The sequence below is a fragment of the Triticum aestivum genome, chromosome 5A, assembly GCF_018294505.1.
Source record: "Triticum aestivum cultivar Chinese Spring chromosome 5A, IWGSC CS RefSeq v2.1, whole genome shotgun sequence".
NCBI lineage: Eukaryota > Viridiplantae > Streptophyta > Magnoliopsida > Poales > Poaceae > Triticum > Triticum aestivum.
Window position 1 is genome coordinate 634,638,865 of NC_057806.1, and position 15,076 is coordinate 634,653,940.

The window sequence follows — 15,076 nt, forward strand, 5'->3', positions numbered from 1 at the left end:
AACCGGCCAGCAGCCGACCGGCTGCTGTTCAGCCGCACATATTTGAAAATAACATATAAAAAATCATGTCCACAACATCAAAGTATTACATAGTTCTTCAGATCCAGGAGATGCAATGCAACACAAATACAACATAGTTTTGCACAAATACAACATAGTTTTGAACAAACAAATAATGAATCTATGCGGATCTTTCACCATGCCATTTCCAATACTCTTCCATCAAATCATTATGGAGTTGGTCATGCACATCGCTGTCTTTAATCTCACTGTACACCTTCATGAAACGTCTGATGCGCTCCTCTTTACGCATGGGGTTAACACGAATGCCCATCAATTGATAGAAGTTGTAATCTAAATTTTTTCCACGCTCGTTCTCAATGATCATGTTATGCATGATCACGCAAGCCGTCATGATGTACCAAAGTATCTTTTGATCCCAAAATCTAGATGGTCCTCGCACAATAGCAAATTGGGATTGCAAAATCCCAAATGCCCTTTCAACATCTTTTCTAGCCGCCGCTTGTGCATTATGAAAGACAAGTTCTTTCTTACCTTCAGGTTTTGCAACCGACTTGATGAATGTACTCCACCTCGGGTAGATCCCCACTGCAAGATAGTACCCATAGTTGTAGGTGCGGCCATTTGCTTCGAAGGTCACCGGTGGTGCTTCTCCATTTGCTAAGTTGGCAAAGAGAGGTGACCGGTCGAGCACGTTGATGTCGTTGCAATAACCGGGCATACCAAAATATGCATGCCAAATCCATGTGTCATAATCAGCAACTGCCTCAAGAATGATAGTGGCATCCTTCCCACGACCCTTGAATTGTCCATGCCATGCTTTTGGACAATTCTTCCATTTCCAATGCATGCAATCCACAGACCCGAGCATACATGGAAACCCTCGAGCTTTGTTCATCTCCAAAAGCCTCTGAGTGTCCTGAGCATTGGGTGCTCTCAAATACTGTGGACCGAACACTTCTACCATAGTTATTGCAAATTGCTTGACATAGAAGATAGAAGTGCTCTCTGCCATCGCCAAGTTGTCATCAATGTAATCTGCGGAACACCATATGCCATAATGCGCAAAGCGGCAGTGACCTTCTGCTCAATGCTATGGCCAAGCAACCTGGCACAGTTCCTTCTCTGCTCGAGGACTGGGTTATGATGCTTCACTTCATTAAAAATGCGAAAGAACAAGTCTTTCAACATTCTGAAACGACGTCGAAAGTAATTCTCCGGAAAAACTGGTGATGATGCAAAGTAGTTGCACACCAACCGTTTGTGCGCATCAATCCGTTCTCTCCGAATGAACGCACTGTTGGGGAATGTAGCAGAATTTTAAAATTTTCTACGCATCACCAAGATCAATCTATGGAGTCATCTAGCAACGAGGGAGAGGGGAGTGCATCTACATACCCTTGTAGATCGCGAGCGGAAGCGTTCAAGAGAACGGGGTTGATGGAGTCGTACTCGTCGTGATCCAAATCACCAATGACCGAGCGCCGAACGGACGGCACCTTCGCGTTCAACACACGTACGGTTGGGGAAGACGTCACCTCCTTCTTGATCCAGCAAGGGGAAGGAGAGGTTGATGGAGATCCAGCAGCACGACGGCGTGATGGTGGAAGCAGCGGTGATCTCGGCAGGGCTTCGCCAAGCTCCAACGAGAGGGAGAGGTGTTACGAGGGGAGATTCGATCGTCGGTATCCCAATACCTCGTTAAATCTCGTTACCGGCAAGTCACTTTACTCGTACCGTAATGCATGATCCCGTGACCAAACACTTGGTCACATTGAGCTCATTATGATGATGCATTACCGAGTGGGCCCAGAGATACCTCTCCGTCATACGGAGTGACAAATTCCAGTCTCGATCCATGTCAACCCAACAGATACTTTCGGGGATACCTGTAGTATACCTTTATAGTCACCCAGTTACGTTGTGACGTTTGGTGCACTCAAAGCACTCCTACGGCATCCGGGAGTTACACGATCTCATGGTCTAAGGAAATGATACTTGACATTGGAAAAGCTCTAGCAAACGGACTACATGATCTTGTGCTATGCTTAGGATTGGGTCTTGTCCATCATATCATTCTCCTAATGATGTGATCCCGTTATCAATGACATCCAATGTCCATAGTCAGGAAACCATGACTATTTGTTGATCAACGAGCTAGTTAACTAGAGGCTCACTAGGGACATGTTATGGTCTATGTATTCACACATGTATTATGATTTCCGGATAACACAATTATAGCATGAATAATAGAAAATTATCATGAACAAGAAAATATAATAATAATCATTTTATTATTGCCTCTAGGGCATATTTCCAACACGCACGACCATAAACGGAACCACCGTGCTTCTGTTTCTTCCTCTTGTGCATGTCCACTAGCATAGCAATCTCCTCTTCTTCATGCAAATCAAATTCCTCGTCCGACGATGAATCATCCACGAAAGAGGAGTCAACCGAGCTCATCTACAATGCACACAACCACCGTCAAACATACTATCCAATCCCAAGTTAAATCATCAAGTTTTGTCATTTTTTTACCTTGGGGAATTCCGTCGAACACCTTGTGTGCGCGGTGGAAGAAGATGGCCGCCGGTTGGATTGGCTGCTGCTGACGGCTGCGGCCGGCTCCGGACGGCGGCGGTGATAAGAAATGAGGTTGGAGGCCGGCCAAGAGGAGCTCGACGGGCGGCGAAGACTAGTTCGACAGCCGGGCGGAGGGCTTGGTGCGGCGGTCCTGCGGCCGACGCAACGGCCGTGGTTCCTCCTCACGGCCGACGGGACGAGGTCGGCGGCAACCTAAGACCCGGCGGAGGCCTACCGCGGCAGCCGGACCGCCGGAGGGGCCAAATCCCGCGCCGGCTGCCACCCGATTCGGCGGCGTCCGCGCGGCGGCGGGGGTGACGGCGGCGGATGTGGGGTGGTGGCGGCGCCAACGGCGAGGTTTTGGGCGGTCGCGGCGGCGGATTCCGACCGGCTGTTCTTCGGGCGGGCGGACAGGCGCGGGCGGGAAAGGAAATGAAGTGGCGGTTGGGCGTTCGCGGACGGCGGCTGGTTTTGGACCAGATGCATCTCGTGATGTATATTTGCATCGCGAGGTGTTGTATTTTACATCACGCGAAGGCGCGGTTCAATCTTTTTTTGCATATGGACCGTCTGTTGGAGCAGCGTTTTTTGCCCCAGACGGTCCAAAAGTTAGGTATTTTTACATATGGACCATCTATTGAAGATGCTCTAAGAGAAGTAAAACAACTGCTATGCTACTGATAACCTGCTTTATTTTTGGGATGTAATCTATCTGAGTAACTGTAAAACACAGAAGGGGATTGTGAAAAGAAGACCACTTTTCACCTCACCTACCGGGACACCAGGTAGCTAGCTCCCATGAGGACTTACCGGAACTGTAGCCGCGTCAACATGGAAACTGAAGATCAAAGTGCATCGCCTCTTCTTTGGCTTCGCTGCAAGTGAGGAGCAAATCCTTTTTTCTGTATATATAACCGTTCCTCTAAAATATTTTGTCAGACGAGGACGAGCCCGTGGCTCGATGGCTGGTTGTGGCAGTGGCCATCCAATCCGCCCAAGATTGATCCCTGGGATTGATATGGGTGTTTCACCTTGGGTAATGTTTCCCTTGTAGGTACCTCGCACATCTATGGGCCATAGAGGTGGTGTATCCTTTCACGGGGTCGGATGACTTCAGAAATTTCTAAGACATGCCGTGTTTATATAGACCATAGATCTTGGTATCAACATAGCGAGAGTGTGTGTGTGCGCGCGCGCGCGTGCGTGCGTCTGGTGTGTCTTGTGTGCTTGTTCTGATCTACGACGGTCGACATGTATCCATGTAATCAAGGCTCATGCGTGCGTGCGTCCGGGAGCCAAGGCGAGGGTCATGATCGTGAAAACCAGTGCGACAGTCCCGACCATGAGTGCCCAAGCACCCCCCACGATCACGTTGCGACACCGTGCTACAAATCGAGCTCTTCGTTCAGCCTCCAAAAAATTCATTTTCAACTAACTCTCGTATAATTGCTTCCCAGCCCCAACTAGCAGAAGGCTGAGCCGAACCAGCCACCTCCTCCGTACTCACGCTCTCTCCGATCTCAACTGTTCTCCACCCGAAACCCTCGCCCGCGGCCGCACCATGCCGCCGCCGCCGCTGGTGCTTATGGAAGAGCTCCTCGAGGAGGTCTTCTTCCACCTTCCGCCGGACGAGCCCGCCTGGCTCGTCCGTGCCTCCGCCGCCTGCATGCCATGGCGCCGCATCCTCGCCAACCCTGGCTTTCGCCGCCGCTACCGCGAGTTCCATCCAACACCTCCCGTCCTGGGAATCTTGGAAAAGGTCGGCGCCCGCATCGTCGCCATCCCCGCCCATTTCCCTGCCCAGACCTGCCATCCCGAATGGTATGCCATGGACTGCCGCCACGGCCGCGCCCTCTTCGCCGAGTTCGGGAAGACCAATGACCTGGTCGTCTTGGACCCCATGACGGGCCACCAGCGCCGCTTGCCCTCGCCTTTCAACCACCTGGCCTGCTACAGTGCGGCGGTGCTCTGCGCCACACATGGCTGCGACCACCACGGTTGCCATTTGCCAAGATGGGCATTTCCTCGTGGCCGTCGTCTGCGCCGATGTGATCCAGGGAGTCACATTGGGCTGGCTCTACTCATCGGAGACTAACCTCTGGACGGAGCTCGCCTCTGTTCATCACCCTCATGTCAATTATACCTCTACCATGGCCGCGCCTAGCGTCCTCGTGGGAGATACACTCTACTTCAACATCCATGGTGACATCGAGTGCCAACTGGGCGCACTATGCTTGTCAATGTTCGGGAAGCCCATCGTTGGCAATGGGACTCTCATAACCATGGAAGACGGGGCCGGGGGCTTGGATTTGCTGCACTGGTGGATGTCACAAATCTTACCCTGTGGTCAAGGGAGGCCCGACGGGAGGGTGCCATGGGATGGACAAAGCTCAGGGTAATTGATCTTAAGAAGCTAGTCCCTGACGGTGCCCTCTCAATCCCAACACCTTTTGATGCCCTCACGATCCCAACAAAATATAGGAGGTTGCCTCCCGGTGGATTGGAGATTAGTGGCTTCGCGGAGGGCACCCAAGTCATTTTTGTGTGCACAAGTGTTGATTCCTACATGGTGGACCTCAGGTCAGGGCGAGCGAGGAAGGTAACCCGTCATGGCACAGAATCATTTCCCTACACGAGCTTCTACATCCCAGGTATTAGCAACATGTTAGTGGCGTTTAGCAACATGAACTGAGAATACACAACTTAGCAAGTAAACATACGCATTATGATAATATTTTCAAAATTCTTGCACTTCTGCAGCAATGGATGCAGCTTCTTCGGGCCAGGGGCGATGAGTTTGTTATCCAAGTGTCTTTCAAGCTCAAGTTGCAGGAGCAAGGGCTTCTGGATCAAGTGGGAGTTTCTAATAATGATGTTAGTTATGGCACAAAGTGTGGATGTCTGTACTAACTGCCAAGTCACCTTCCAGTCGAAATATAACAAGCGGTGGGGTTTTTGCCCCCCCCCCCCCTTCAATCTCGAAAAAAAAAACAAAGTGTGGATGTGAATCTGTGAGGTTGCTGCTGGTGTTAGTCTTGGTTTATGGAACTTTGTTTAAGATGTTGTTGCTTTCGTACTTGCAATTCGGAGGAATTTCGTAATTTCTAAGCATGCTCTAGCTTGATCAGGAAAAATACCAGGTCTTCAAGAATTTTGTTTCCATTCTTGACATCTTTGTGTCTCTCTTCTTCCAGAAAGGTGACCCGACTTCATTAGAGGTCTAAGCAGCCATGTCTAACCCTGTCAAGCACGGCATATACTGTATATGCATTTTGTTAAGCAGGCCAACATAATCTCGAAGGCATATGACCAAATGAAGGAGTAGCATTGTGCACATTTGCAAGATAGAACATGGGTGTTTCTAGTGTTGGTCAAAATCTTAGGTTTGTGCGCACACATTATGTTTTGTGGGCGGGGAGCATGCTAACAATTTAACGTGTACTATAAATGCATCATAATTTGTTGTCCAGCCATACTCCTTTATGGTCGATCTTAAGCAGACTTGTAATACTAAACCTTTATCTTGTAAACCTGCAAAATCCTAATATCTGTGCATGTTGATATATTAAGTTTCTGAGATCTATGATTTGTATCTTTTCATACTTATTCTAGTTTTAGTGGTAAGTTTTCACATAGACAACATGGATATATTGATCTATACATTAAGGGGGTGTTTGGTTCCAGAGACTTTTTTGTGTTGGGACTAGAAAAAGTCCCTAGCAAATCAAACAAAATGAGACCTTTTGCTAAAAGTCCTTAGAAGCACCTCCTTGAGAGTCTTTTTCAAAAAGTCCTAGGGACTAGAAAAAGTCCTAGGACTAGAGAACCACCCGCCTAACTAACTCGGCTCTGCTATTGTTGCTACCTTGTGAAGCCTTGAGTTGTTTTATTTTAAGCTTTTTTTGGTAACAACAGAGTTTTTATTTTAAGTTGGTTAGTTAAACTAAGTACACTCCATGTCACTTGGTCAGTAATATATTGTTTTGAATTGTTTCCTGATCTTGATACAAGAGTTAGTGTTAATGGCATACTTGATTATACACCAAAAAGAAATTAATAGGGCTGAAGATTACACCAACAATATTTCCTGCTAATGATTTTTTTAGTACTTTGTACTCCCTCCGGTCCTTTTTAGTTCGCATATAAGATTTAACTAAAGTCAAGCCTCCTAATTTGACCAATTTTCTAGAAAAAAATGCCAACATTCATAGTCTGAAATTAGTATCACTAGATGTGTCATGATTTAAAGTTTCATATTATGTAACTTTAACATGGCAGATGTTGATATTTTTTCATATAAATACGGTCAAACTTTGTGAAGTTTGACTTCAGAAAATTCTAATATGCAGAGTAAAAAGGACCGAAGGGAGTACCACGAGGAGATGTTTTCTTTATATAGTTCTATAAGTATTTATGTTATACAAAGTGAAAAGAATCCATCGCATGGAAAAGTTATTTACATAGCATTGAGTTAACATTTTATAGATCAGGGAAAATGTTTCACATGAAAAATTGTCTCAATTAAATCAAAAATAGTGTTTACATCTCATGAGGGAAATGTGCGTGGCATACAAAAAAAATGCTTCCACTACCATTTATGTGTTTTTTCTAGCGCACTAGCGCAAAATATGCCGCATGGCCTGGACTAAGGGCAACTCCAACGCACGACCCCATTCGGTCCGGGTATATCCGTTTTGGCCGACGCCACGGCACAACGCACGACCCTACCTCCAAATTTTATCCGTTTGACGTTCGGTCCGTCCCATTTCCGGCGCAAACTTACGGCCGATTTGCGTCCAGATGGACGGCGAATCGAACGTTGTTTCTTTTTTTTTCCTTTAAAAAAACAAAACTTGATGAGGCAACTCAAGCTGGCTGAACCGGACCATGTACGCCGGCAGTCCACTCTGCGAGTCAGCGAGCGCGCACACACACTCGCACTCGATCGGCTCTCCACTTTTCCCCACCCGAAACCCTCGCGTCCGCCGCCGCACCATGCCGCCGCCGCCGCCGGTGCTGCTGGACGAGCTCATCGAGGAGGTGCTCCTCCGGATCCCCCCCGACGAGCCCGCCTGCCTCTTCCGCGCCTCCGCCGTCTGCAAGCCCTGGCGCCGCATCCTCGCCGGCCGGCGCTTTCGCCGCCGCTACCGCGAGTTCCACGGAACACCTCCCATCCTGGGACTCTTCCATCAGCGGGTCCGCTTCGTCCCCACCTCCGCCCTCCTCCCCGCCCATTCCGGCCTCCCCGACTGGTTTGCCATGGACTGCCGCCACGGCCGCGCCCTCTTCGCCCACATCGGCGACGACGAGAAGACCCTTGACCTCATCGTATTGGACCCTGTGACGGGCCACCAGCGCCGCGTGCCCTGGCCCCATGACGACTGGGCCAAGTGCAGTGCGGCGGTGCTCTGCGCCGCACAAGGCTGCCACCACCACAGTTGCCAAGACGGCCATTTCTTTGTGGCCTTCGTCGTGACCAAGAAGAAAAAAGTCTCATTGGGCTGGCTCTACTCATCCGAGACGCGCATGTGGAGCAACCTCAATTCTCTTCATCACTCCAATGTCAAATTTACCAATGACTTTGGTGAGTCTAGCGTCCTTCTGGGCGATGCTCTCTACTTTAACGGTGGTCGCATCATGGAGTGCCAACTTGGTACACTCCGCCTGTCATCGTTCGAGAAGCCGATCGATCGTTATGGGATTCTCATGATAGCGGAGGACGGTGGGCTGGGATTCGCTGCTGTGGTGGATGTTACAAATCTAACCCTTTGGTCGAGGGAGGCCGGACCCGAGGGAGCCATGGGATGGACACCACTCAGGGTGATTGATCTGAAGATGCTACTCCCTGATGTCGACCTCTCCATCAAAAGTTTCAAAACAACTGAATATATCCCAACATTTGGAGGTGCGGTTTATGAGTTTCCCTGTCCACGGGTGAGTGGCTTCGCGGAGGGCACACATGTCATTTTTGTTACCACAAGTGTTGGTTCCTACATGGTCGATCTCAAGACTGGGCGAGCCAGCAAGGTGTCTGATCCTGGCAGACTATTCTTTCCCTTCATGAGCTTCTACATCCCAGGTAACTTGCATATATATATATAACCCTGTACACTCCTTTGTTACAATCTGTCAGTGACACTTAGCAACATGCAGTCAAAATATGGCACTTGGCACTCCTTTTCCTAAATTATTGCATTTCTGCAGCAATGGAAGCAGCTTCTACGGGCGAAGGGCAATGAGTTGGTGTTTCATGTGCTTGGCAAGAAGTTGCTGGATCAACGAGGTGGTAATGGTGATGTTAGATATGGATAGATGGCACAAAGTGTGGCTTTGGATCTGTAAGGTTGCTGTTGGTGTTGATCTTAGTTCATGGAACTTTCTTTAATAGGTTGTTCCTTCTGCCTTCTGTACTTGCAGTTTGGAGGAACTTTATGTAACAAGTTACTGCTTGCGCACTTAATTTCTAAGCAGGCTCTAGCTTGATCAGGAGAAACACCAGGTCTTCAAGATCTTTTTTTCCGTTCTTGACATGTCTGTGTCTCTCTTTTTCAGGAAAGGTGACTCGACTTCACTTGATGTCTAAGCACTCATGTCCTTAACCCTGCCGAGTGCGACATGTATTGTCTGTGTCAGTTCCTAGGACACAGACAATAGAAATCCCATACATACAAAGATATTTAGCAATGAGCCTCTAGCACTGGATTAGCATCAGCAGCTGAATCAGCTACATTGGTAGAGAATGAAGGAATGACGCCTAATCTAAGCCCAAACCCATCGTTGCTGTTTGATTTTTACCACCGCATTGTCATGTGGCGTTGCAGCCATTGAACTTTTCGTGAACCTGATGCCGTGCGAAGACTCCAGGAATGGAAGCAGCTTCTCAGTTCTTGACATCGGGAAAATACCTTCAGTTCTTGACATTTCTTTCTCTCCTTTTCTTCGGGAAATGTGTTTTGACTTCAGATGAGGTCTAAGCAGTCATGCCCTTAACCGGTTAACCCTGCCGAGCATGGTGCTGCATATGCATTTTGCTAGTCAGCAATACACAGCAGAGCAGCATTTCTCACCTATCCTACTGAAGATAGATACAAGGCAGAAGATGCAGTCTCTGAAGTCTGAACACACTAGATGATCAACTCATAGTATCTGATATGTGCTACTAGTATATAAGAACAGCTGGTATACAGGTGAGAATCGTCAAGCTGTTAGGTGTTCCTAGGTAAAAAACAATTGACATTATCAGCTGGATCAGCTACTGCCCAAACCAATCGTTGTTGTTTAATTTTTACCAGCTCTTTGTCATCTGATTTTAGGGTGTTTGAGTTTACCAGCTCATGTCATCTGATTCTTTCTGGTGTTGCAGCATTCAGCGTGCCAATACTCAGTCTTGTTAAATTTCTTGACTTTGCTGAGAAATGCTTCTATCAGTTTTATTTGTGGCTTTATATCAAGATTCTCTTGGGTCAAACTACATGATAAGAGGATTAGAATTACTGCCAAACTACTGAGGACCTAGTTGGTGTTGTAATGTACTTCCTCCATTCACAATTACAAGATGTTCTCATGTTTTTCTGATTCGGATGTATATAAATGCATTTTAGTGTCCTTGTTCACTCATTTCAGTCTGTATGTAGTCCTATTGAAATATCCAAAACATCTTATAACTGTGAACGGGGGGAGTGAGTCCCAGTAAACAGAAAGGGGAGCGAAAACAGCTAATCCTTAACACAGCGCTGGTTCAGTTTAGTTTGGCGGGGGTTTGAAGCATCTCAGACCCCATATTTTCATGTAAAATAGCAGTAAACCAGCAATGCTGACAAAGTTGGTCAGGTCACATCTCTTTCTTTAAAAGAACCCAGGCCAGATCTTCAGCACCCGGTCCGCATTTCATCCTTGTTGCAACTTGTAAATGTTAGATGACTATAACTTGTTGTCGCCAAAAAAATGCTAAGTAACCTCAGAAATAATGGCGTCTATGGTTCTGGTCTACGTTTTGCGTTATTGGAGCTGATGTTTGTTTCATGCTTGGGAAAGCAATTTGGAGGTGAAAATAATATATTGAATTTACTCTATTCTATTCGTCTAACAGATGATCTGTCCGGCTCAGTTTCATTCCTTGAAAATTCCTGAATAGTAGTTTCAGCATTTTAAGGCATGCACTTGGATATAAAAATATTGGTATTGCGCTCATCGTCTGTATGTGCATGGTTGATAAAGCACTGCAGAACCTGAAGTGCTTATTAACATGGCCACATCGGGATAATAAGGATTCGATCTTGTGTTAAGTACTCCCTCCGTTCGGAATTACTTGTCGCAGAAATGGATGTATCTAGACGTATTTTAGTTCTAGATACATTCATTCCCGAGACAAGTAATTCCGAACGGAGGGAGTACCTTTTATGCATCTTATACTTGAGCTTCTACATTTCAGGAATTCAGGGAGATAGAAAAGAAGATGGCACTAGTTCTGTGATGTCCTGCAGTCTTTTAGAAACAAGGCTTGAACCCTACAAGTAACATGAGATTTCATTTTAGAAACAAAGGCCTTGTCCACAGGCAAACAGGAAAAGATCAAAAGTATTGTATCATCATCAAAGAATAGTAGCACGTCACTTTTGACTCCGACTTAAATATTTTTCCATAATGTGGAAGGCAGTCATCTCAGGCTCTGTTGCAGAGTATGGCATTCATTGGGATGAGTTGTACTCGTTGAAGAAGCTTCGCCGCATCGTCCATGCTCTCACCCTGCATTTGCCTTCGGGTTGCAACACGGCAATGGTTGATTGCTTCGACGTGAAGTAGAACTAGAAGGGATCCACGACCGTGAAAAAGTTTCAGGTACTAGATGAAATTTGATTCGGTTGTACACAAAAGCTGCCCTTTCCCAAAATCTATAAGTATTTCGTTACACTGGGAAAAGAATCAATAGCATAAAAATATTGCTTACATAGCCTGGAAATAATGTTTATAGGCCACAAGAAAAATAAACTGTTATCACACGGAAATCACAAGGGAAAATGGCATTAAATTCCACCGCACGTCAAATACACTAGCACAAATGCCCGTGCGTTGCAATGCGAAAAATAAATCCTCACATACCCCAAGTGACTCATCCGTGTTACCACTCATCTTCGCCACCATCGCCAATAGTGGTCACGCGCTGTGTCCACTTATTTACTATGAACATTGTGAATCCGGAGTCGATTAATATGGTCCTGATTCTAACATGCCCATGTTCTGCCTCCATGTCGAAGATGTTTCCTAGGGAGACTTGAACACATCGACCTTCTTCTTGCCAATCACATGTCCCTTCATCGGGCATTAGTGTGTCCGATGAGATTGTTCATAACATGTTTTTATGTGTTTGTTCATCCGACAACCGATTTATCATCACTTATTCGAGCTAATTCAAGTTACATAATTTACTAAGCAAGTTCACAATTTATCACGAGTTCTTATATATTGTAATGTACAAATTGGTCAAGTGACAAAATTGCTCACAATTCACACAGTTTTATCAAGCATCGCCATCATAAGATATAAATTGATAACCCAAAGCCCCGTGGAAAAATAAACATATTGAAACAATTTTACAACAATATTAATTGTGTGATTAAATAGGTTGATATGTAAGCATTTGTTAATTGCTTTTAACCATTTAGGTATGTCTATATGGATTTGGAGACTCATTATTAAGCTTTATAAAATTCTAGCCCGTGCCGAGCGGGCCACTTTGCTAGTTTGAAATAACAATGACATCATTTATGAGGATGAGTGCAATTTCATCTAAAGGCTCCTCGGACCAATCAAAAGTCAAAGAAAATATAGCCAACCTAGCAAGCTCATGAGCAACCTTATGCTTGTCTACTACGTTGTTCAAATCTAGAGATAGAAAAATCACAAGCAAAATACTAACAGTCGTCGAAAATTGCCACCGCCGCTCCAGCAGATCGTTGATGAGTGATATTTTTACATTCCTCTATCCTTTGTTTAAACCGAGATATTTCATTTAAGCCAAGATATTTGCTTCGATATTGCAGCTAATGACTAATGAATGCCTAGGATTCCACAAATCCTCTCTTCATTGCGTTTGCACAAAAAATGGGCCAAATATGGAGGAAATCAAGTGAGAACATGAAAAAGAGTGAAGGAGGAGGTAAAAAAATCAGGAGGAGGCACACCAACGAATCCATAGCAAAAGACAACGTTTCATATGACCACGACCGCTCGTATGAGCGGTCCTATGGCGTGGAAACCTGCTCCTCTGATTCACCTGAACAACTTTTATAAAGGGGTCGAGGACGAGATGTCAACAGAACATCCGCGAGCGAAAACCAGAACAGAGTCACCCTCATCCATCTCCATCAACCCTAGCCGTTGCCATTTCCATCTCCATAGCCGCCATCACCACCATAGTTCTTCTTTATCTAGATCATACTTTTTTTAAATGGAGGCAAAAGCTTTGCGTCATCTCAATAATAAAGAAGAAGAGAATTGCCCGTTTAATTAACGGAAAACTGGGCAAAAACCGTTACTACACATCCACACAGGGCGATCTGACAACCCACACAAGAATGCACACACCTCATCGAGGAGAGAACACCTTCGAGGTTGCAACCCGGTGCCATCGTCATCACACCTCCACAAGGGTGACTCCGACTCCACCATCGATGACCACCACAATAGCCCTCACCGCAAGCAAACGCCGAGGCCCGCGTCGGCCGATGCCAAACAGTCAACCGCGCGCGCCGGTACCTGGCAGCTTCGACTCCATCGACAAGCATTATAGGAGAAAAGCGTCGAGCCAGCGCCAGAACCGACCACCCGCCTCGCTTCATCGTTGCCGCAAGGGCCCCTCCTCGGCAACTCTGACTCCAGAAAGACAAAGTGAGGCACGACAACCCCTCGAACATGCCAGATGAGACCGGCTACCAAAACTCAGCTGCAAACCAACTCCGCCCGAAGCCGTCATCGTTGCCACACAAGAAGCTGTACCAACCAACCACATCGCTAGTCGGGCTCCTACCGACTGCGTAGTCGTGCGTGTCCAGCTCCTGGAAAGCGCAAAGGGGATCGATGACCCTCAAGGCGACGCCCCCAAGGGGGTAGCGACGTTGGAGAACGACGTCGTCACCCGACTCATATTGGAGGCTTAGGCTTTTGCCCAGTGGCCATAGTTCGAAGGTGCTGGGAAAGGAAAGGCTCCACATCGACCCCCAAGGAGGAAAAATGACGTCTGCCGGTGTCAAAACCGGCAGATCTCCGGTAAGCGGTCTGATACGTCTCCAATGTATCTATAATTTTTGATTGTTCGCTCGTACATGGGTTCATGGGTTCTATATGGCCTATAATTATGCAAGCTACTGTACATGGGTTCAGGTCGAAGCAGTTCATTGTTATCTGGTGTTGGAGCATTGAGCGCTCCCCGACTGCAGCTTCCTCCAAAGGCGGATCATGTGTTGCGGTGACTGGTAGTGCGCAGTGTAGTAGCCATTAAAGCAACCGGACTGGTAGAACTGAGAGCATCTCCAGCAACTGCTCTAAAATCAGGCATAAAAAGACAATTGAGTCAAATTTAGGGCTAAAAGAATTATTTTTACGGCATGAAAAAATAAGCACCGTCAACAGATGCCAAAAATATGGCACCCAAAACAACAAAACTCCTTCGAACATTCAAACTACTTCGACCATATTTCATACCTCGATCAGAGTTTCACACATTCAGGGTTTTGAACATATGGAAACTACAAACATTGTTCGACTATGACATGCAAACTTTAACTACACCGAAGTACAAACACTACATGTTGTCCCAGTCAATGTCGTCGGACTCGCCACTCTCGTTGCCGGGCTGAGTCTGCGCCGGACCACGCTCCCGGAGCGACCACTCTTGATCTGCTTTTCGTCTGTCACCGTGGCCTTCAAGAGGAGGCACGACTGCTGCTGTGGACGGAGTGGTTGTCGCTATGGCGACCCCTAGTCCTCCTCATCGCCAGAGGAGATCACGATCTCCTCCTTGTCGGAGGAGCGGCCAGCCGTGGAGCTCGAGGGCCCTAGAGAGCAAGGGCGGCGACACCAAGATCCAGAGCCGTTTGTCTCCTGCCGGCGTGGAGAACCACGATTTGGGCATCACCGAAGGAGGAGGAGGAGTTCAAAGAAGCGGGTGAGAGCGCGAAGGTGTGGATGTGGATTGCTGGAGCACAGATTATATAGATACGGGCAAGCCAGGTGAATGGACGGTTAACACGCTTCAATGTGGCACAATGTCCGGAGTTGGTTTCTCGGGACGACACATCTGCATTTAAGCGGCGATGCTTGTCTGGTCGCATCGGTCAGTGCTGCCCTCCTATCCGGTCACATCGTGCGGCATCAATAGCGGCCGTTACGGCTCTGTGTCGACATGAATGCTACGCGGAAAGCGTGAGGGAGGGTTTTGGGTGGGTCTGCCATGTCGTGCGTGTGCGTGGCA

At 47.1% G+C, this 15,076-nt stretch overlaps 1 protein-coding gene across 1 annotated transcript; it reads left to right on the forward strand.

The window, feature by feature from the left end:
* The first annotated feature begins 7,494 nt into the window (after window positions 1–7,494).
* On the forward strand, window positions 7,495–9,126 carry LOC123101678 (uncharacterized). Its single transcript, XM_044523023.1, has 2 exons — window positions 7,495–8,686; window positions 8,812–9,126. The coding sequence occupies exons 1-2, from the start codon at window positions 7,495–7,497 to the stop codon at window positions 8,844–8,846; spliced, it is 1,227 nt and encodes a 408-aa protein (XP_044378958.1). The 3' UTR covers window positions 8,847–9,126.
* Window positions 9,127–15,076: the final 5,950 nt, after the last annotated feature.

Bases quoted from the DNA above. Each gene is read 5' to 3' on its own strand.
- LOC123101678 (XM_044523023.1), top strand. From the start codon at position 7,495: ATGTACGCCGGCAGTCCACTCTGCGAGTCAGCGAGCGCGCACACACAC. The intron at 8,687-8,811 runs GTAACTTGCATA...GCATTTCTGCAG, and splicing joins CATGAGCTTCTACATCCCAG to CAATGGAAGCAGCTTCTACG.